The 21,258-nt window shown below is 40.0% G+C and overlaps 1 protein-coding gene across 9 annotated transcripts in view; it reads left to right on the top strand.

Annotated features, from left to right (window-relative positions):
* Positions 1 to 21,258, top strand: part of LOC103473951 (voltage-dependent N-type calcium channel subunit alpha-1B-like) — a 123,758-nt gene that overhangs the window by 45,614 nt on the left and 56,886 nt on the right. For all 9 annotated transcript variants that reach the window (XM_081613837.1, XM_081613835.1, XM_081613831.1 and 6 more), the window contains exons 4-14: positions 2,472 to 2,563; positions 2,708 to 2,857; positions 3,873 to 4,060; positions 13,046 to 13,149; positions 14,411 to 14,526; positions 14,601 to 14,690; positions 17,643 to 17,732; positions 18,763 to 18,984; positions 19,067 to 19,179; positions 19,952 to 20,064; positions 20,662 to 20,793. In XM_081613837.1, coding sequence (XP_081469963.1) covers positions 2,472 to 2,563; positions 2,708 to 2,857; positions 3,873 to 4,060; positions 13,046 to 13,149; positions 14,411 to 14,526; positions 14,601 to 14,690; positions 17,643 to 17,732; positions 18,763 to 18,984; positions 19,067 to 19,179; positions 19,952 to 20,064; positions 20,662 to 20,793 — 1,410 coding nt within the window. The remainder of the gene's footprint in view (positions 1 to 2,471; positions 2,564 to 2,707; positions 2,858 to 3,872; positions 4,061 to 13,045; positions 13,150 to 14,410; positions 14,527 to 14,600; positions 14,691 to 17,642; positions 17,733 to 18,762; positions 18,985 to 19,066; positions 19,180 to 19,951; positions 20,065 to 20,661; positions 20,794 to 21,258) is intronic.

Raw genomic sequence — 21,258 nt, 5'->3', positions numbered from 1 at the left:
CTCTTCTGCTTCTGATTGGCTGACCAGCTTCTGGTGACGACTCCTTCCCCAGAAGCTGCAGCTGTGACAATAGGGAGGATTTATGTGGAAGAATAACTTTGTTTTTGGTATAAGAAGGAAAAGTAAAGTTTTGCTTAGTCCAAAACACAAAGTAAACTGTCCAAGAATAACCTGAACAGAGCAAATATGGAAAGATTAAGATTTTGTTTGAGTTGTATCAGAAATCTTTTTCTTTTCCTCCCTGAAGCACTGGAGTCAAATTACTGTCATATTTGGTTTTCTGTTTGTTTTGTGTTTTATTTCACTAGAAAATGGCCTTTAATTTAATTGTTTCTAAAATGATTTCTTGATTATGGTGATTACCAGCTCTGTTACGTTCCCTCCATTATCCTTAATGGAAGTGTAATTAACTCTGATTAACAATAAATCTATTTTTATTTAGAGAAATATATTGAGACTGATTGAGAGCAGTTTATTTGCATTCTGTAGTTGTATGTAGCTCCTCAGCTGCTGTATTTAGTTTTATTTGCTGCCCAGCGAGCTTTCAGTCTGCTCCTGTGACATCCAATAACATCACCTCCATATTTCCTGAGCCAGTCTCTGCCTCTGACATGGACGTATTACAGACACGATAAAAGGATATTAAAAGTCACGGCTTCCTCTTCAACTCATGACCGCAATGTGTTTAAATCTTCGTCTGATGGACAAATACACACACACACACACACAAATAAATTACACCGTTCCATCTTCACAACAACATTGCATTGACTTCCATTCATTTTTCATTCCTTTCTGCTGCCCAACCTGGACTGTAAAGCTAAACACCTCCACCAGTATAAATAAAGCTAGTTTGGCTACTGCTAGCTAAAGAATGTGTTGGACTAATTTTAAAACACTAATCATAAAAGTAAATTTATGATTACTAGTTAGAAACCATGAGTGTAAATACAATCATTTAAATTTTTTTTTTTAAACCTGGCAAAATTTCAAGACATTTTTTGTTTTAAATCTACAATGATTTACACATCACTTGCTTGTAGAAATCTGATTACTTTACTCGTTGAATTCAAGATTCGGTGTATTTAGTTTAATGTCAATTTACCAGATAAAAAAAACAAACAACATTTTTTAAATTATATAGAAAGAAAAACAACAACAAATTGGACAGTACTGCTCTAAAATCTTCTGCAGCACTTATTGCAACTACAGATGAGAGAAAATGTACTTTGCAGAGGAAAATACTTTGACTAAACCAATAAAAGTGCTGTGATATTCTTTATCTGGGATGTTATTTAATATTGGCTCTTATTTTTATCTGAATCACTCTGAGTTGGGTTTGTGCATAAAAAGCGTTTCATAAATAAAGTGCCGTTAGCTTAGCGGCTTAGCGGCAGCAGAATAAAATCTCTTGTAAAATCATGGAGCGATCAATTTGTGCTTGGAGCGTAGAAAGTGTGCAGGAACGTTTCTGTGTCTGATTCCACATCACATTATTATAATTCTTCGGCTGCATCCACTTACCCTCTGTCTCCTTAAATCAACTCCTATTTTCATCTTCCTCCTCCTCCTCCTCCTCCTCCTCCTCCTCCTCCTCCTCCTCCTCCTCCTCCTCCTCCTCCTCCTCCTCCTCCTCCTCTCCCTGAGTCTCCAGCCTGGAGGATCTGGTTTTCTGTGTGTCTCAGTGAAGCACTTAAGTCTCCCTCTGTGTGTTGAGGCTGTAATGAGGGCTGCCAGCTGTGCCACAGCACGAACACACACACACGCGCGCGCACACGCACACACACACACACACACCCACACACACACACACCCACACACACACACACCCACACACACACACATGCGTGAAGGCAGAAGTGGACAGCACATGACGTAATGAGCTTCATGTCTGTGTTGCCGTGAGCGAACCTTTAGGCTGCATGTTTTCTGCTGAAATGTTTTAAGGTTTTATTTTGGACTCAAAACTTTTTAATTTACTGAGAGACAGAACAAGATGGAGGCAAAATAAAAACTGTTTTAGTACAAAAAATGTTAAGAATAAACAAGATGCAACTTTTTGTGATGAGGTGTAAAATAAACGGGAAGATGGATGGATGGATGGATGGATGGATGGATGGATGGATGGATGGATGGATGGATGGATGGATGGACGGATGGATGGATGGATGGATGGATGGATGGATGGATGGATGGATGGATGGATGGATGGATGGATGGATGGATGGATGGATGGTTGGTTGGTTGTTTCATTGGTTGGTTTGGTTGTTTAGTTGTTTCTTTGGTTGGTTGGTTGGTTGGTTGGTTGGTTGGTTGGTTGGTTCATTGGTTGGTTGGTTGGTTCATTGGTTGGTTGGTTGGTTGGTTGGTTCACTCGCTCTCTCACTCACTCGCTGTCCAGAAGGTTAAAAGTCATATCAGGTCCTGCTGGTTCTGAATCATGTCGGCCATCTTGTTCTTTGTGTCGTCAGGATCCTCGCCACCGTCGGTTCAGACTTCGACCTGCGAACGCTGCGCGCCGTCAGAGTGCTGAGGCCCCTCAAACTGGTGTCCGGGATTCCCAGTAAGTCCACCACACACACACACACACACACACACACACACACACACACACACACACACACACACACACACACACACACACACACACACACACACACACACACACACACACCCTGTGGTGCTGACCCCTGGCTCTCCTGCGAAGGCCTGCAGGTTGTGCTGAAGTCCATCATGAAGGCCATGGTTCCGCTGCTGCAGATCGGCCTGCTGCTGTTCTTCGCCATCGTCATGTTCGCCATCATCGGGGTCGAGTTCTACATGGGCAAGTTCCACCAGTCCTGCTTCAAGCCTGGAGGTCAGAACATGAAATACTCCTGCATGGTTTTACTCTAGGAAAAGGAAAAAGGAACCGTCCAAACGATTAATCAGGAGTAAAAATTTATTTTTTTACTCTTATTTGAGTAAAAAAAAGTCTTTTTAGTATTTTCAAGAGACTAAAAAGAATTTAGTCAACTTTTTAGTCATAAAAATACGACTGAAGTACTGAGTAACTAAAATATAAAGTTATGTGGGAATTTTGGAATTTTAAAAGGTAACTATTATGCAAAATTTGCATTTTTCACATTTTTGTACTTTTTTGGGGGTCTCACAAATGCTTTAAAAAAACATTCAGATGTTTTTTTGACAATAGGTTAATGTGTTTTGGTGAACCGTTTCAAATTCCTCTGGAATGTAAAGTCACGAATCAGCAGGTTTAGCTCGTTGCCTAGCAACACAAGCAGAATTCCACCCGTTACCTAGCAACCAAAGCAGAGGTCCAGCTCATTTGGTCAGCTGGTTTTACCGCTGTATGTGTTGTATAATGGCTGCTGGAAAAGACAAGTATTTTATTGTTGACTTACCATCCAGAAATAACTTACTGCATCTTTGTTGATTGTGCTGGAGGCTCTACTTCTGCTTTTCAAAGATGTTCGGGTATATATTTCCCCATCCAGTTGCAGCCATTTTCATGTATGGGGCGTGGCCAGCAGCAGCTCATTTGGATTTAAAGTGACAGGAGCCCCTAAAAAGCTAAAATCTCATTATGTAAGAATGATTTCATGCAAAAAAAATGTAATGAACATGTTTTGTACGGCCATAGACCGATCGCAACCTGTTCGAGGAAGGATCGGTCACCTTTCAGAACCAGAATCTGTTTCTGGTGTTTCAAAATGACTTAACCTTTTCTTCACAGCCGAGCCAAAATGGAGGAAATAATCTTTTTCATTTTGGTCCAAACTGCTGTCTCAGTTTGGTTTAAATGTTTCTGACGTGTTTCAGGGCGTTGGACTCACTCTGGTCGTGTTTCTGTCCTTGTTTCTGTCGTTTAGCTGAGAGAGTGGTGGACTGGCCGTGCGGGTCGGAGTCGCCGGCCAGAACCTGTCCCAACGGCACCGTGTGCCAAGAGTACTGGACCGGGCCCAACTTCGGCATCACCAACTTCGACAACATCCTGTTCGCCGTGCTGACTGTGTTCCAGTGCATCACCATGGAGGGCTGGGTGGACGTCCTGTACAGCGTGAGTCACAGAGGCAGCCGGCCAATCAGCTGCAGCCTCAGCCGGTCAATCAGCTGCAGCCTCAGCCGGCCAATTAGCTGCAGCCTCAGCCGGCCAATTAGCTGCAGCCTCAGCCGGTCAATCAGCTGCAGCCTCAGCCGGCCAATTAGCTGCAGCCTCAGCCGGCCAATCAGCTGCAGCCTCAGCCGGCCAATTAGCTGCAGCCTCAGCCGGCCAATCAGCTGCAGCCTCAGCCTGCCAATTAGCTGCAGCCTCAGCTGGCCAATCAGCTGCACTGAGCACCTCCATTTCCTCCATATTCATCTATCTGTTCACCCAACCATATTCATCCAACCATTTGTTCATCCATCCATCCTCCTTGTTTAGGGAGCTAACTGGTTGCCATAGCAACAGTTTGGTGCTCCCTGCTGGTTGTTTGTTAAAATTGTTCATTAATTTTAACGGTGATGATTCTGCTGCTTCAGTTTTCTTTCAATCCCAAAGAATCGTTTTATAATTTCCATTTTCATCAGTTTTTGTTCCGATTGTCGTTATTTTGATCCGTTCTGATGTATTTATTCGCTCTTCGTCGTTAAGTCAGTGCCGTTTCTGGGTTTGTATCATTTAAACAACTGGGTCACTGGGTCGCCCTCCTCAGTCCGACTCTCCTTCTGTTACCGAACCGTTTGGTTATCTAAACATCGTTCTCTTTTTAGGCCAAACAAAAGTATAACAAGAAAAAAGCTCAGCAGCTCTAAAAAGACAAACCAAGTCGCCTGGAGGACGAGGCGGGCCGCTGGAGCAGAACTAAAATCAGCAAAGTGTTTGGACCAGAGTCGCCCTCTGGCCCACACGTCTATCTGCTGCATGATTCCTGCTGCTTTACTCAACACAGAGTAACAAACTCACTTTTATTTAGAGGCCAAGGAATCTTTGAAAGGCTCAAAGTAGCATGTGTGTAAACAAAATTAGTATTTTTGTAAGTGCCGTGTGAAAAGATGTGCAGCAATAAGACAGGAATGCAGAATTTATCAGATCTCACTGAAGCAAAGGGATGCTAACTATTAGCTCAACCTAGATGCACCAACCTTTATCCATTTTTTACCATTAAATCCAATTTTTTTTTACCGTATATTATTTTTTATGCATTTAAAACACACTTTCAGAGAAAAAATGTGGAAAAAATCCACATAAACATTTGGATTCGACATCAGTTTTTAACAGCTGAAGTCCAGGAAGTGATGCCAAAAACTCCAGAGCCGAATGTTTCAGTTTGTTTGTGTCCAGATCCAACCTTTCTCTACCTGAGTGAACTTTCTTCAAACCAAGTAAAACTGTTGTCAAACCGTTTGTGCTGATAAAATGTCAATTTCTGCTGCTTTTGCTTTGGAGATATTATTAAAAGTTTAAAGGTCAACTTTCGGTAAATCAAATGAAATTGGTGTCAAAAGTTTTTACAACCAAGATTTCCGTTTGTAAAGACATTAATAAATGTTTCCAGAGGTCATGAAAGTTCAACCAGCCGTAATTAGTGTCAAACAACTCTAAGCTACTTTTGTGCTGCAAAAATTTCCATTTGTGCTGCTTTTGTTTTGAAGATATTAATGAAGTAAATGCAGGTTTGGTTGACATCTGATGGCCTCTGGAAACTTTCTCTTTTACTATTTTTAAAATGATAGCAGCACAAATTAAAATGTTTACAGCACAAACGTTTGACAAAAATTTCTTAGATTTTATATCTGGGGACTTGTTGACCTTCTGACCTTTAAACTTTCATTAATATCTTCAAAGCAAAAGCAGCACAAACGCAGCAGAGTTGATTGACACCAAATTTTGTTTGATTTTGTAAATGTGGACTGGCTGGTTGATGACAGCTGGAGGCTTTTGTCAATATCTAAAATGATAGCGGCACAAACAATTTTGTTTGATTTGTGTAAAGAGGACGTCTGGTTGACCTTTTGGCTTTTAAACTTTAATTAATACAAAAGAAGTAAAATTAAAAAAAATTGCAGCACAAAACTGTCATCAATACCTACAAAGTAAAAGCATTACATAAGAAATTTTGCGCTAGTTTGCAGCATAAATTAGCACAAATGTTGGTTGACACCAGCTTTGTTTGATTTTGTAAATATGGATGGATAGTTATTCATATCTTTGAAATCACAGCGGCACAAATAAAAATCTTTGCAGCACAAACGTTTGGCACCAATTTTGGTAGAAATTGGTCGACTTCTCTCAGGTCGTTTCTGTTTCTTCTTGTAGCCGTAGATTCCTGGTAAAACGTGGAAACGTGCTGCTCCGGTTCACACTGTTGCTGTGAGCAGCAACAGCAGCAGGATCTGTGGGCGGTTTCACTGTCGATATGTAGCAATGCATATTTCATGCTCCGTGATTTCATTACATATCCGCCGTCTCCCCTGAGGATCCAACAACCGCCTTTAAATTAGACGCTGCGGTAATTACGTCTGCTCCGTCAGACTTCACGCTAGTTTACTGCATCTTGTGGGAAATGTCTGCATCTTCAGTCAACAGTCATTTCTTTATATTTTCTGTCCAGGCTGACAGAAGTTAAACAGTCCAGGTTCTCGGATTGCTTCTCGTTTCCTGAGAAAACTGCTTTAATTTGATTTATAAATCAATAAAACAGGAATAACTCTAAACTTGTAGCCTAAAACCTTCAGTTTTATGACATGTGCCTCTGAACAGCTGAAATATTATTTAAAAACATAATTTATTGCACTAAGTGAAGCACATTCTGTGGAGTAATGTTTTCAAGCCTTTTATTACTGTTGATTATGTATGGAATGCCATTTAGTCAAAATTCTACTACAATATTCTGGTTTATTTGGCCTTTCATAAGAGAAAAAAAATGTAGTTTTGTTTTTCAAAGTGATATTTTTACAATGTTATTTACATTTATAAATGTCAGTTTTAAGTTAAATATTTAACGTAAAATGCTAGCAAGCACTTTAATTACATTTTTAACTAGCAAGCTATTTAAATGGAAACTAAATATTTTGCTTGCAACTAATATATTTAAATTACAAAGTAAATGTTTAGCTCCAAAATAAATATTCAGTTCTTAAGATAAATATTTAATTTCCAAATAATTATTTAGCTTGTAAATTGAACATTTAGTTTGATTTAACTATTAAGACATTTATAAATTTATACTTAGCATGTTGAAAATATAATTTTGAAAAATAAAGTCATAATTTGTCTTTTGTTTAATGAAAGGTTAAATAAACCAAAATTTGTAATTAGTTTTTACTTTTTTTGACTGTGTAATTTTTCAAATGGTGCCCCATAAATATCATGGTTTTCTGTTTACAGCATATTAAAACACCATTTCAGGTTAAAATATTACACCAAGATAATAAAATAACAACTTTAAACATGAAAAGTATGTTTAAGACATTTTCTAAAACTACTTTGTACCTGACAAACGAGCTGTAAATGTTCTAAAAGTGGTTAAATTTAAATAATTGTGGTTACTTGCAGTTGATTCATGAATTACTGAAGGTCATGTTGGGTCGTTTCCCTCCTAAAAAAATTAAAATTGTAATTTAAAAACTACTTTTTATCCTTAATTGGGTGAAATTATGTGACGATAGTCATACTGTTACATGGTTTAAAACTTGATATGACCAATTTCAGGCATGAATAACACAATTTGCCTGCTTTTTAAAAAATGGAAATTCAGACAAAAATAACATAATTATTCGGATGTAGAACCGGCGCAGTTAAGGTTAAAGCTGAATAAATCTCACTGAAATTACTTTGCGGTAAATTATTTCCAAAGTCTGGAGATAATAGTCGTCTCCCCAGGAGGCGGATTAGCGTTAGCTTCACATTCAGGCGGCTCTTTTGATAGATTCCCCGTCTTTCTAATGAAAGATCTTCAGCTCTGCGTGCCGCCCCGGCTGTTTAGCTCTGTCACTTAGCGCTTCAGCTGTCGTCCCTCCAGCAGGCTTTCCTTGTTCCTGAATTTCTGTGATGATGGTTGATCCGGAAGCAGGGAGTGGGAGTAAAAACTGTCACCCTGGAATCCAAATTTTATGGCAGCTTTTTGCCTTTTTCGTTTCTGTTTTAAATCCGGGATATGAGAGCTGCCAAACGGAGGCTGCAGGTCTTTGGAAAACAGATCACAATGTGGCTGAAAAACTTATTACAGTACAAGTGTTTCATATCAGTCGGTATCAATAATTATTGATTAGTTTTTTTGTTTTAAATATCTGAAATGTTACCAAGCTGTTGTCGTGACATTTCCTGTTTTATCCAGTTTTCTCTTCACATGTTATTTTTTATTTTCAAGCAGTTATGAGACGCGATGGGGAAACGTAAAACTGCTGCTGTGCTAGCTACTTAACATGTGGTTGCTAGGTAACCAAAGCTGGGGGGGGGGCTTGAAACTGCTTCTGACCCACCAGACCGTTGCTAGGCAACCAAAGAATGATAGTCAGTTGATTCCACCAACCTAGCTTAGCTAGCTTTGAGAGTTTGAGCGGCTAACGTCTTTCCTCTCCCTACATTTCCCAGAATTCTGTGCGGTTCAGTGAAATTATTGTGTATTCTATCAGCTGTATCATCTGTTGATATTGATCGTGATATATATTGGTATTGATTAATTGTCCAGCCCTACTTGAAAGACTGTCAGGAAAGCAAACCCACAGTAGCCATATTTTTACCCAATTATCATGCAAATTTTGAAAATATTGCAGAAAAGTATTTCCATCTATTGTTACAGGGGTCAAACAGCAGGCATGGGGGCCAAATCCGGTCCACTGTAGCTCTTTATGTGGCCCTGTCGACTCCAGTGGGACACATTATCCTATTATTTTTGCAGATTTTGTCTGTACACTTACATCATGGGAATTCACGCAAAATCAACAGATCCCTCCACTATTTTTTATGCCAACGGATAATTGTGAGCTTTTTGCAAATTTTCTGGCAAAATGTTAAAAACATCAGGTTTAAGTGATGCTAACTCCCAGTTAACATCATTTCTTACTTTCACTTTTAGAAATATCTAAGGGATTTGATGTTGATCTGGAGGTTGAATCCACTCTGTAACCAAACTGGTCACTGGAATTACATCTAAAGTTTTGAAATCAGGGAACATCTTTCAAAGTGCAGCAATTAGAAGTCAGCAAAACTGAAGGAATTATAATAGTAAACATGCCTTGAATCCTTCACTCCTTTTTCTTAAATGAATTATAGAAAAGTTCTTCACGCTAAATGCTAAAAGCTAAAAGCTAAGGCATCAGTGTGAGGCTACATAGAGACTAGCTCGATCTGTCAGAATAACTGCTTATTTGCTATTTTGGCCCAGTTTATTCAGAAAATCTTTGCCTGTATCTGTATTTTGAACCTTAACGACGCCTCAGATGTGTCTTCCTGACGGCGCCGCAGGCTGCTTGTTATGTTGATAATCACACCTCCATCATGAAGTGACATATGATGAAATGAAATGATGGGTGTCCTTCACTGATGTCCTCGAGATATTCACGTTTCCTTCCATACTCCTGCATGCTGATCGTTACGGAGGTCAAATGTAAACCTAAATATTCTGCTACACTGCCAAATATTTACCAGAGGTGTTCTTGGAAAATGTCCAACATCCTAAGGAAACTGTGTTAGTATGAGGCCCGTAGAATTATATTTAATCATCAGATCTAGGAAACCTCCCAGAAAAATGTCTTTGCTTGCTCAGATGAACTGGTTGAACTGCTGAAGCTGCCAGGTTGAGGCCATGTCAGAGGAAAAGCACTCGATTCCTGCTGGCTGAGTGTAAAAGTGCAAAATGACACAAGAGAGAGTCTCACTTTATCTTCTCTTCCTCACTATTCCTGCTCCTGAGGGCGGCGGGTTGTGCTTCTCCAATGCAGGGAGAGGCCAGTTGGTGTTCAAAGTGAGCTCTGTGTGAGAAACCTTAGCATGAGACGGGATCTTTTTGTCGTTTCTGCGTAGTTCCACCAGGTGTTTGCTAATTTCTGCTGGCTAGTCTGAAGGGACTGAGTAGGGGACAGCTGCTCTGTGACCTATCAGGAGGAGCTGCGCCCACAAGGCGGGGCCGTTTGTAACACTGAATGGTTGCCATGGAGACTAAATGATTTCTATTTATAATCATCTGAAAAAGTCAATTTTACATAGCACGACAAAAAAATGAGTAAGAACAGAGAGGGTGATTGTGCAAATACTTATTGATTTTGTTGGGAGCAACGAAGTAAAAGTCGGATAAAATGCGACCATTCGGACTGATTTGAAAACCATCAGATACCAGATTTAGTTCCACCCATGGAAGAGGCAGGAATTTCATTTTTTTGGGGGGGTGAAAAGATCTTGGTCGCATTTGGTAGCAATTTTTTCTGGACTATTAATTGTCCGAGAAATTATTGCAATAAACGATAATATTGGTGTTTTGAGACCATTGTTAAGCCTATGCAAGGCTAAATACTGATAGTGTTAAATAATGGAAGTACAACAAACTTTAAATTCCGGTGAACATTTAACACTGGCACTGGAAGACATTTTAAATCTCCAAAGTAAATAAATGAAACAACAAATAAAATGAATTATTACGTTTTTGTAAGCAACAATGTTCTTAAAAAGGTCCAGTTGAGTCCAAAACACCAGACTGAAGACTTTTATCATCCAGTTCTTGGTAGAAAAAGAGCAAATAATGAGCTCTTTTTAATTCATGGTGTGATTAATAGATGTTATTTCCCTGATGTCCGATTTGAATCCGTCATCCAGTCTGAGGAAAGGACAAACTTCCCCTCTGGTCTCCGGTTTAAATTGGCTGCTTAACACCGTCACGTTTTCCAGACCTTCACCTCCCTGAATTGTCAAATTATAACCCGAATTCAGCTTAATGAAGAAGGAAGCAGAACAGACATTCATGTACGTGTCGAACTGAATGACTTTAAGTTCAAAGATGGAGGAGAAAACAAGCCGATGATGAGAAAGTGATGAAACGCTTGAAAAGAAGCGAAGCCAGGCGTTCATCCTTCCGGGTGGGTGGTTGTTGCTCTGACAGCGGGGGCTGCAGGGTTCGCTGCAGCACATTTTCATTCTCTCATCCCTGATTCTCCGGTGCATAATACAGAACCGCAGCCCACTGATCGGGTCGGCCGGAACCTGCCATCACAATTACTTTGACATCGCCGTCTGCAAAGTGTCACCGAAGAGCTTTCAGGCACGGAGGACGTTTAGTTCCTGAGGCACGACTGCAACGCAGAAACAAACCGAGGCTGTTTGAGACAATTGAAGAGAAACTGTAGGAAAATGTCTTTTAGGGCAAAATGTGACAAATTCTGGACCGTTGCCTGAAAAAGTCGAGATGAAAACTGCTTGTTATTCACACCATCGCTGAGTGGGAGGAGTGTTTCAGGCCACTTTATGTTGATTGTAATAAAACTGAAGCAGACAAAAAAATAAAAACAAACTCATTTGAGAGCCTTAATGGAGGTCTCTGTGACATTTCTCTGAGCGCCTGCTTTGTTTGCAGCTTTTTTCTGTAGATTTCTACATGTAGGACAGCAGATGTATAAAAGACGTGATTCCATTAATCCACAGGGTTCAGAGGAATTGTGGTCCATCCATTGCTGCCCAAACTGTTTCAACGGTTCTGCAAAGCGTTTCACCATATAATTTTATGGGACTATCTGACCATTTTTACATTTATGAGGTCAGACGCTGATGTTGGACAAGAAGGTTTGGATTAGCATCTTTCCTGTAGCTTAGCAGGACTCCGTCTACCCCACTCAAACTCGGGCTTCACCATGTTTATGTTTGATGTCCCGCTGAATTTACAATAAACCGTTATAAGAACACAGCAGTGCAAACATATGACAGGTATTGTTATATAATACTCACAGGTATTGTATGCCAAGCATTTTCTTAAAAAAAAAAAAAACAACTACAAATTGCAGGTGATTAGCCAAAGTATGCTAAATGTTAGCCTATCTAGTGCTAACACTAGCTTATCTGTTACAATGAACAGTGGAGGAAGTAGGCAATATAATGGGTGACCAGCCTAGGCATGCTATTTGTTAGCCTAGCCAAGCCTAACACTAATACTCCCAATGCTAATGCTAGATTTTCTGTGCTAATGCACAGTATTACGTAGGCAATTCAGATAACAAGCTTTTCACCTAGTCAAGGCTAATGCTAGTCTATCCTTGCTAATGAATAGCAGAGGAAGTAGGCAAGCCACTTGGTGACTGGCCTAGGCATGCTAGTTGTTAACCTAGCCAAGCCTAACACTAATATCCAATGCTAATCCTAGCTCATCTATGTTCATGAACAATGGTGACAATCCGATGGATGATAAGCCTATGCATGCTAGTTTTTAACCTAGCCTAATGCTAATGCTAGCTTATACAATGATAATCCAAGCCTGTCTGTTCAAATGAGCAGCAGAGGGAGCAAAAATGTAATTTAAAAAATTATGATTTCACTTTGTATTTCACTTAAATTTGTATTTGATTCCCTAATTTAATTACCCAATGAACAAACTGAAACCTTTAATATGTATAGATAAAATATAGATAAAATGCTCCTGTTTTATGTTCTGATGAAAATCTTGCTGTTAAAACTCATGTGGTGTGAACTCATTGTTTTCTCTGTTAGATAAAAAATGTCAAAATACTTTTAATTCCAGCTGAGAGAAATCCTGCAGTGACATGTTTGCGGAAAACAGCAGCTCTGATTCTGCAGAAAACCTTTTAGTTTGGGAAAAATACGGCATGTTATCATGTGGCAGCTGGTGGTTTTAAAATGTCGGATTATTAGGAACAACTTTAATTAGAGTTAGATGCTGCTGTTCGGAGGAAAACTGTGACAGTTTGTGTTGAAAAGGAATGTTGCCCATCTTTTAACAATCATGAAAGATTTTTCTTCAGACAAAACAGAGCGAGTAGCAGAATATAGGTCTGTGTAATTATTTTACTCCTATAAATAACATTTGTAACCGACTACATATAAAATTTTAATTGTTTTCAGACTAATGATGCAGTGGGAAACAACTGGAACTGGCTCTACTTCATCCCTCTCATCATCATTGGCTCCTTTTTCATGCTCAACTTGGTGCTTGGTGTCCTGTCAGGGTAAGTCCACTTAGAAGGAATATGTTTATATTTATTATTCTGTAAGTGAATCGATTTATGATTAATGGTTTGTCATATTAAAATTAGTTCCAATCGATTAAGTGGTAATGTCCGCTTAGACCGTCTTTCAGTGTTGTAGTTTGGCCGCCATCCAGCAGAGGGCGCCTGTGGTCACTTTGAATCGGCGGAGACGTTTGAACAGGAACAAAAATGGCGGAGCTAACAGAACGGGAAAGAGAAACGGTCCAAACGGAGTCAGTTTTTTTTCATTCAAGCCGTGTGGATTATGGATCAGTGATGCTGCAGAATAAAAGAGGAGAGAAACGTCACATTTTAGCAGTAAAATAAAGACAAAACCTCATAAACACCGCTGAGTATAAGGAATCCGCCGTTTAAATAGTTCTACATTTTTAGTGAGTAAATACTAGGAATTAATGGTTTACTGGGTTAAATTGAGCTCCAATTGATTAGCTAATAGCGTCTGCTGAGATATTTTTTTAGTGTTGTATTCTAGCAACAATCCAGCAGAGGGCGCCACTGTTCATCTTAATTCGGCGGAGCTCTTGGTAAAGAAAAAAAGATGGCGGCCGTGTCGGAACGGAACAGGTAAACGGTCCAAACGGAGTCCGTTGTGATGTGAAAAATGATCTTCATTCAGTTCTGTTTAAAAATATAAACAGTCGAGACGCATTTCTCAAGTTTCACCTTAATTCAGCGCAGCTTAATGACGAAGCAACGTCAATTCCTTATTAAAAACCTACTGATGTGCTACAAAGGCGAGAATATCACGAGAAAAAACGAGATGTAACTACAAAGAAATGTAACATGATGGGGAAAAAAACAGTATGCCAATAAGCAAGTTTAATTTTTGAGTTTTAATTTTTCTTTAAGAGCAGCCACACAGTGGCAGTAGATCTGAAAATCTCTATTAATGGGGGATTTAGTGTTTTTCTATTTTACTCTTTTTACCTTTTATTTTTGTATTCAGCAACTTAACATGGTCCTGGTTTGTTGCATTAGAATGTGATAACATCACTATTTTCTATTTATTCAGTCAGTATTTATTACAGTTGTAACATAATATTTTAAAAAAGGATTGTTTAAAATGTATTTAGGTAAATGGACACTTGGTGGAAAGATAATCAATAAACTTTAGATTAATAAACCATATCAGTCCCATCTTCATTTGCAGCCCAGCTAATAATTCATTCTTAAATGCAGTCTGTTCTGTCTATTTAAAAAAAATGTAAATTCTTGTCAGAGAATTTGCCAAAGAGCGAGAACGAGTGGAGAAGCGTCAGGAGTTCCTGAAGCTCCGGCGACAGCAGCAGATCGAGCGGGAGCTCACCGGCTACCTGGAGTGGATCTGCAAGGCGGGTGAGAGACCAGAAACGAAACACCGGACTGTCAATAATAAGAGCAGAATCTGACAAACCGATCCTCTGCTGCAGAGGAGGTGTTGCTAGAAGAAGAAGATGAGATTGCTGAGGAAAAGGCCCCGATGGACGGCGCCTGGTACAAGAGGAAACAGAACCTTTCAGGTGAAAACCGAGCATCTGCTTTCAAATGTGCATAAACCAGCTGACTTTTTCCTCCTAATCTAGTCTCTCTGTTAAGAAAAACCCAATCATGATTGGTTTGTTGAAAACAGAAGAATCAAATATTACATTTACATAAGTAAAACGCATCCTAATTACATGAATAAACCTGATTTGGGTGGCGGTGGACGACCCGGCTCCAGAACCTCGGCACCTTCCTTTGAGGGTTTCTCGTTTCTCCCAGTTTTCTTGGCAGGTCGTTGAAGCGTCTCAGGATTGGAAAGGAAAATGTGTTTCTGCAGAGATGCTCTGCTGCGTTCTGCTGCCAACCGCCGAGTTTTAAACACTTCCTGAAAGATAAACTCTGTGTTCCTCGGTTAAACCTCGAAGATTTTATCTAAGGTGCTTCTGATTTTCTGCTTTAGTGTTTTTCCATAATTTTGAATATTTCCTCAGCCTCAAATCTGCAAATCTTTACAAAAATATTTGCTTTTTACCTTTTATGCACCTTTGTTCTCTCTTAAAATTAAGATATTAATTAAAAGAAATTTAAAAATATGCTTACATTTCCTGCAGATTATCAATTATCCACCATTTTGTGTTGGTCTATCATCTAAAATCATAAGAAAACTAATTGAAGTTTGTGGTTGGGCAGAAGTTCAAATTATATGAATATTATTACAAAGCACTATAAATTAATTCCTCCAGTTTATATATATATATATATATATATATATATATATATATATATATATATATATATATATATATATATATATATATATATATATATATATAGATAGAAAACACACGTTGATAGAAAACACACGTTTTCTATCAAGGAAACAACAGATTCCAGCATTTTTTCGTTAATAATTGTGAGGTTATTTGCAAAAATGTTAAAAAACGTTTGGTTGAAGTGATGCCAACTCCCACCTGCAGGTGGCAGTATTTCTTACTTCTACTAAACTGCTGTTTGAGCCGTAATTTATATAAAGTTCTAATCTATGATAGTTGTGGTAGAAAATATTTAAATTTAAAGATTAAAAATGTTTGAGTCCATTCTTTTATCGTGTTTGGACTTAATAAAGAAGAAATATAACAAATATTTCTAAAGTAGCATAATAATCACAAACTCCTGGAGGGGCTGACAAATGAGAGTAATATTTTTTCTGAGATTGAAAAAATACTTAGAAAATCATTTTACCAGTAAAATCTCCTGCTATGGAGAATATCAATGTATATGTTATGATACAAAAACAAATTTAGGTTTTGGGGGGTTTTTTCAGCTTTTTTTTGTAAACTTGAAATTTGCTGATAAATTCAGATTTTACAGCCTGATGTGAAGGAGTTGGGGTTAATATGTGATATTTACAGCCGTATTCTGATTGGATTGTTTAAATGCATTCCCATGCTCTCTCTCTCTCACACACACACACACACACACGCACACACACACACACACACACACACACACACACACACACACACACACACACACACACACACACACACACACACACACACACACACACACACACACACACACACACACACACACACACAGTTATGCTTTTGCCAGAAAACAGACACACTCTCCACACACACAAAGCGGCAGAAGCCAGCGCTCCTCTGTCCTCCATTAGTCACAAACGGAGGATTAGCACGTCTGAATCCTCAGCTGTAGAAATGAGGCTGTGATGTTGGTGCAGAAAATATGCGTTTGGTTTCTTTCAGATAAATAACAGGTGTGAGTAATGGAGCAACGTGTCAGTCAGACTCAGGGATTTAGGAAGACAGTAATACTGGTGGCATATGAGTCACTGCTGACATAAATAATCGTAGCCGCTAATCACTTCCACAACATCCGTTACAGTAACAAGCAGATGACCAATTAGGCAAATTAGGTGATTTAGTGATTTCCAGAGACGCTTGGGAAACCCAGCAGATGCTTTTACTACAGAAGGGCTGAGGAATAAACCTCACTTCCTGTGTTTACCAACTGGCTTTATGCAAACTTCCTGTTAGCTAACTATGCTGCAGGCACAATTAAATTTTTTGTAACAGCTAACCATGCAGAAGTACTAATGCTAACTTCCTGTTGCTACTAACGATGCTGCAGAACTAATGCCAACTTTTTTGGTGCTGCTAGTGATTCAGTTCTACTGCTGACTTCCTGTTTCTGCTACTGAAACAGGAAGCAAATCCATCCATCCATTTTCCAACACCCTTGTCCCTCAGTGGGGTCGGGAGGTGCTGGTGCCTCTCCAGCTAGCGTACCGGGCGAGAGGCGGGGTCACCCTGGACAGGTCGCCAATCTGTCGCAGGGCAACACAGAGACACACAGGACACACAACCATGCACACACACACTCACACCTAGGGAGAATTTGGAGAGGCCAATTAACCTGACAGTCATGTTTTTGGACTGTGGGAGGAAACCGGAGTACCTGGAGAAAACCCACCATGCACAGGGAGAACATGCAAACTCCATGCAGAAAGACCGGGGCCGGGAATCGAACCCAGAACCTTCTTGCTGCAAGGCAACAGATCTACCAACTGCGCCACTGTGCAGCCTTGAAGCAAATACAAAAATACAAAATTGTATTTATTTGCTAACTTCCTGTTGCTGCTAATAATGCCACAGTAATAATGCTAACTTCCTGTTGCTGCTAACGATGCCACAGTGCTAATGCTAACAATGTAGTGGTCTGTAGATTTTTTATATCAGTAGCTGAAAACCAGCTGCTGACAGTTTTGTAAATCTGTCAAAATGAATTTATTTTACCTGAATACAGATTCTATTTTCTACTGGTCTGAAAACATTCTCCATTTAAACTCTGCAGCAGCCGTTTTAAAAGTTATTTTTGTGCTGATTGTTTTGGCTCTTCATTAGTTCCTTCATTAACAGAACCAAACTGAGTTCCATCCTCTGTGTTCTTTGCTGTTTCTGCAGTTCTGAAGCGAGGGAAGATCAAGAAGGGTAAAAACGATCTGATTGGTGCGGAGGAGGGCGACGATCCCTTTGCTGACATGTCCTCTGTTGGTAAGGCTCATGTGCTGTAAACCGGTCATCTGGAGGTCAAAGGACACCATCTGTTCACAGCCTCTTACAGAAAAGCAGCCAGTTTTCTACAAGCTTCTGACCTTTTGACCTCCGTTTATCAAATTAGGCTAAAAGTCTCACAAGAAAACCTGAACTTTAGGATTTATTCTGCTTGATAAGTTGAGTAGTGATGACACTGGATGTTCTCACTACTTTGGTTTGCAGTTTTTGGACATTTAACTGCTAAAAAATGACATAAGACTTAAAGATTGATTTATATTTAATTATTGGGTGAAGATACTGACGACCGTAACTCTCTCCATTTGTTCAGTGATTCTACTGTTGAAAGACATTTCAAATTTTTACTGATTATTGACCTTATTGATCAAAATTCCTTAATAAACCAATTTGTCTAGTCCCAGTTTGATTACACTGCAAAAACTCAAAATCTTACCCAGTATTTTTATCCTTGTTTACTTGAAATAAGACTAAACTTATAAATGTAGATGTAGGAGCTTGTTTTGAGTCAGTTATTCCTTAATATTGAAGAACATTTTTTTATTCCACTGGCGGATTATTTCAGAATCGTTACCTAGCAACGCCAGCCCAGCCCAGCCCAGCCCGTTGCCTAGCAACCCAGTTCCAGTTCCGCTGGTCAATTATTTAATTTGTAACTAAACATTTTTCCCATGTTATAAGTGAATTAATCTGCCAGTGGAAGTAGTACTTTTTAAAATCAATATTAAGGAATTATTCTCTCAAAACAAGCTCCTGTCTCTCGCTGAAAAGTTACTTATCAGTGATTTTTGTCTTTTTTCAAGTGAATAGACATTAGCGCTCAAAGCTAAAGAGATATACTTGGTAAGATTTTGTGTTTTTGCAGTGTTTTAGTCGACTCCTGCAGTTTTACCTCCTAAAACGAACAACTGTTTCCCGTTTATGATGAACTTGACTTGAATAAAATTCAGTTTGTCGAGTTGAAGTTGGAATGAAAACGTATTTTATTTGTCGTGCTTTTGGACCGTTTCAGTTCCCCCCGGCTCCCCGTTCGGCCGGGCCAGCGTGAAAAGCGGCGGGAAGATGGACAGCTCGTCCTACTTCCGGCGCAAAGAGAAGCGCTTCCGGTTCTTCATCCGGCGGATGGTGAAAGCCCAGAGCTTCTACTGGATCGTTCTGTGCCTGGTGGGCCTCAACACGCTGTGCGTGGCCATCGTCCACTACGACCAGCCCGACTGGCTGACCAGGGCGCTCTGTGAGTGATCACCACAGCCACGCTTTCTGACGAAAGCCAGGCGCTCACGATGGCGTTAATTAAAAGTTTCATTTGCAACCAGACACAGCAGAGCTGGTGTTTCTGGGTTTGTTCCTGACGGAGATGACCTTGAAGATGTACGGCCTCGGAGCCAGAAACTACTTCCACTCATCCTTCAACTGCTTTGACTTTGGGGTAAGTGGCTGGAATCAAACTGGCTTCCTTCATTCTTTTGACAATTTTAACGGCTTGTTCCAGTTAGTCTGGCCAAACTGATAGGAAGCCTCATTTATGATCAGCATTGATGCTTTGATACGTAGCTGTGAAAAACAGCAGGAAGAATCCGATCAGCTGATTAAATGCAAAACTGCACATATGAAACCAAAATGTTTAACTCTGGTCCACATACAAAACCTCTTAAAATGAACTCTGGTGCGTTTCGAATGCATCTGTTAACCTCAAGTGAAGTACAGCGCAGTGCATTCTGGGTAAATACAGCCAAATCAAGGACTCTAATTAGCGCTAGCATGAGAATCATCTCCTAATCCTACAACCGCTAAAATCTGACCCTACTCCATTTTTGTTTACATTTTGTGAGGCAGGAAGTTGTGCTCAATCTGTTACTCAGAGGTTTTTGTGTCGTTTACTTCAGTGGCTGTTGGGGCAGCGCCCCCACAGGCGAGGAGGGGAACAGCATTTTCACTTAGTTTGGTTTTAAACAGAACCGCAGCAGCTGAAAATGTAACAGATGTTGCAGATTTGATTCCCAATTGAACCGAATCTACCAAACTATTAGGTGTGAAAACAACCTAAAAAACAAAACAAAACATTCAGGAATAAAAGAATCACCAGGTTAAGCTCTAGGAAGTTGCACTCTGAGTTTTCTGAACACATCTGACTCGTTTTCTTGCAGCTGGTTAATTCTCTTCATCAGGTCTAAAAGCATCTGCTCCTCCGTTGTGTCCAGGTGATCGTGGGAAGTATTTTTGAGGTCATCTGGGACATGATAAAACCAGGAGCATCGTTTGGGATCAGCGTGCTCAGGGCCTTGAGACTCCTCCGGATTTTCAAAGTCACCAAGTGAGTTTGTTTCAGGAAAGCTGCTGTCAGGTCGACTTCTGTTCGGCAAACAAACATTTGGCTTCTTGTGCACTTGGCAGCTGATGGCTTGTTAGGCCTTCAGAGCATGTTTGGATTTGCTTCAAACTCTGGGTGTCCTACATTGTCTCTCTTCAAAGAGAAAGAGAATCTGTATTGATGGGACATTAAAAGTGACCTGTGATGCTTCCTTGAAGAGGTTGGCTTATGGGCATTTTCTACCCAAAATCAAGATAATGAGATTTTAGTCTGATCAGTTCTGCCAGTTTTGAGATGTTTTAGGGTTTCTGTCACTTTAAATCAGTGTTTCTCAATATGTGGTCCCCGCACCACTGGCGCCCCCCTACTGGTCCACCAAGTACTGCATGTAAACCACCGTTAATTTGCCGTGGCGTTAGCTCAAACAGCTAGCTTACCAAAGGATTGTGTTAAAAATAATGATGGAAAACTGCTTAATGATGTTTGTTTTCCACCATATATTTTATTAGCTCATTAAGTAAAAAACATATTGAATTAGTGATACTCTGTTTGTTTTGCATAAATGACCCTTTTATTCAACGCTTTTCTTTCTGCTCTCAGATACTGGAACTCGTTGAGGAATCTCGTCGTTTCCCTTCTCAACTCCATGAAGTCCATCATCAGCCTGCTCTTCCTCCTCTTCCTCTTCATCGTGGTCTTCGCTTTGCTCGGCATGCAGCTCTTCGGTGGACAGTGAGTAATATTTTCAACATGTCTCTGTTGCTCACAAACGCCCAGCGACTCCTCCAGGATCCTCTCCTGTCCTTCTGCTTGTGATCCCTGGCGGTGACAAGCATGTCGGCGCAGCAGGAAGCTGACTGAGCAGCAGCTCCAGCCGGAGCTCTTTGAATATCAGCCCCAGCAGGAGCGCCGTGTCGTCTAATGACAGGAACACCTCCTGATCCCAGAGCTGGCTGCGCATAATCAAAGGCCTGGCATCTGGCCCACGTTCTGAATCAATTTACACACAAACCTTTTGTATCGCAGCCCACATCACTGCTGGGACATTGTGGTGGTGAAATGTTTTCATTCATGGAGCAGCTTCACTGTGAGGCTTTGTGCAGCCGTTTGAGGATCAGTCCTGGAAACAGTTTGGTTTTTACTGTGCTGTCAAATTTTGCTAGATGATAAAATGTCCCACTAATTATGGCGATAAAC

This window comes from Poecilia reticulata, chromosome 12, assembly GCF_904066995.2.
Source record: "Poecilia reticulata chromosome 12, P_reticulata-male-v2, whole genome shotgun sequence".
Classification (NCBI taxonomy): Eukaryota; Metazoa; Chordata; class Actinopteri; order Cyprinodontiformes; family Poeciliidae; genus Poecilia; species Poecilia reticulata.
The sequence above is the reverse complement of the archived record's forward strand: the minus strand, read 5'-3'. Positions and strand labels throughout refer to the sequence as shown.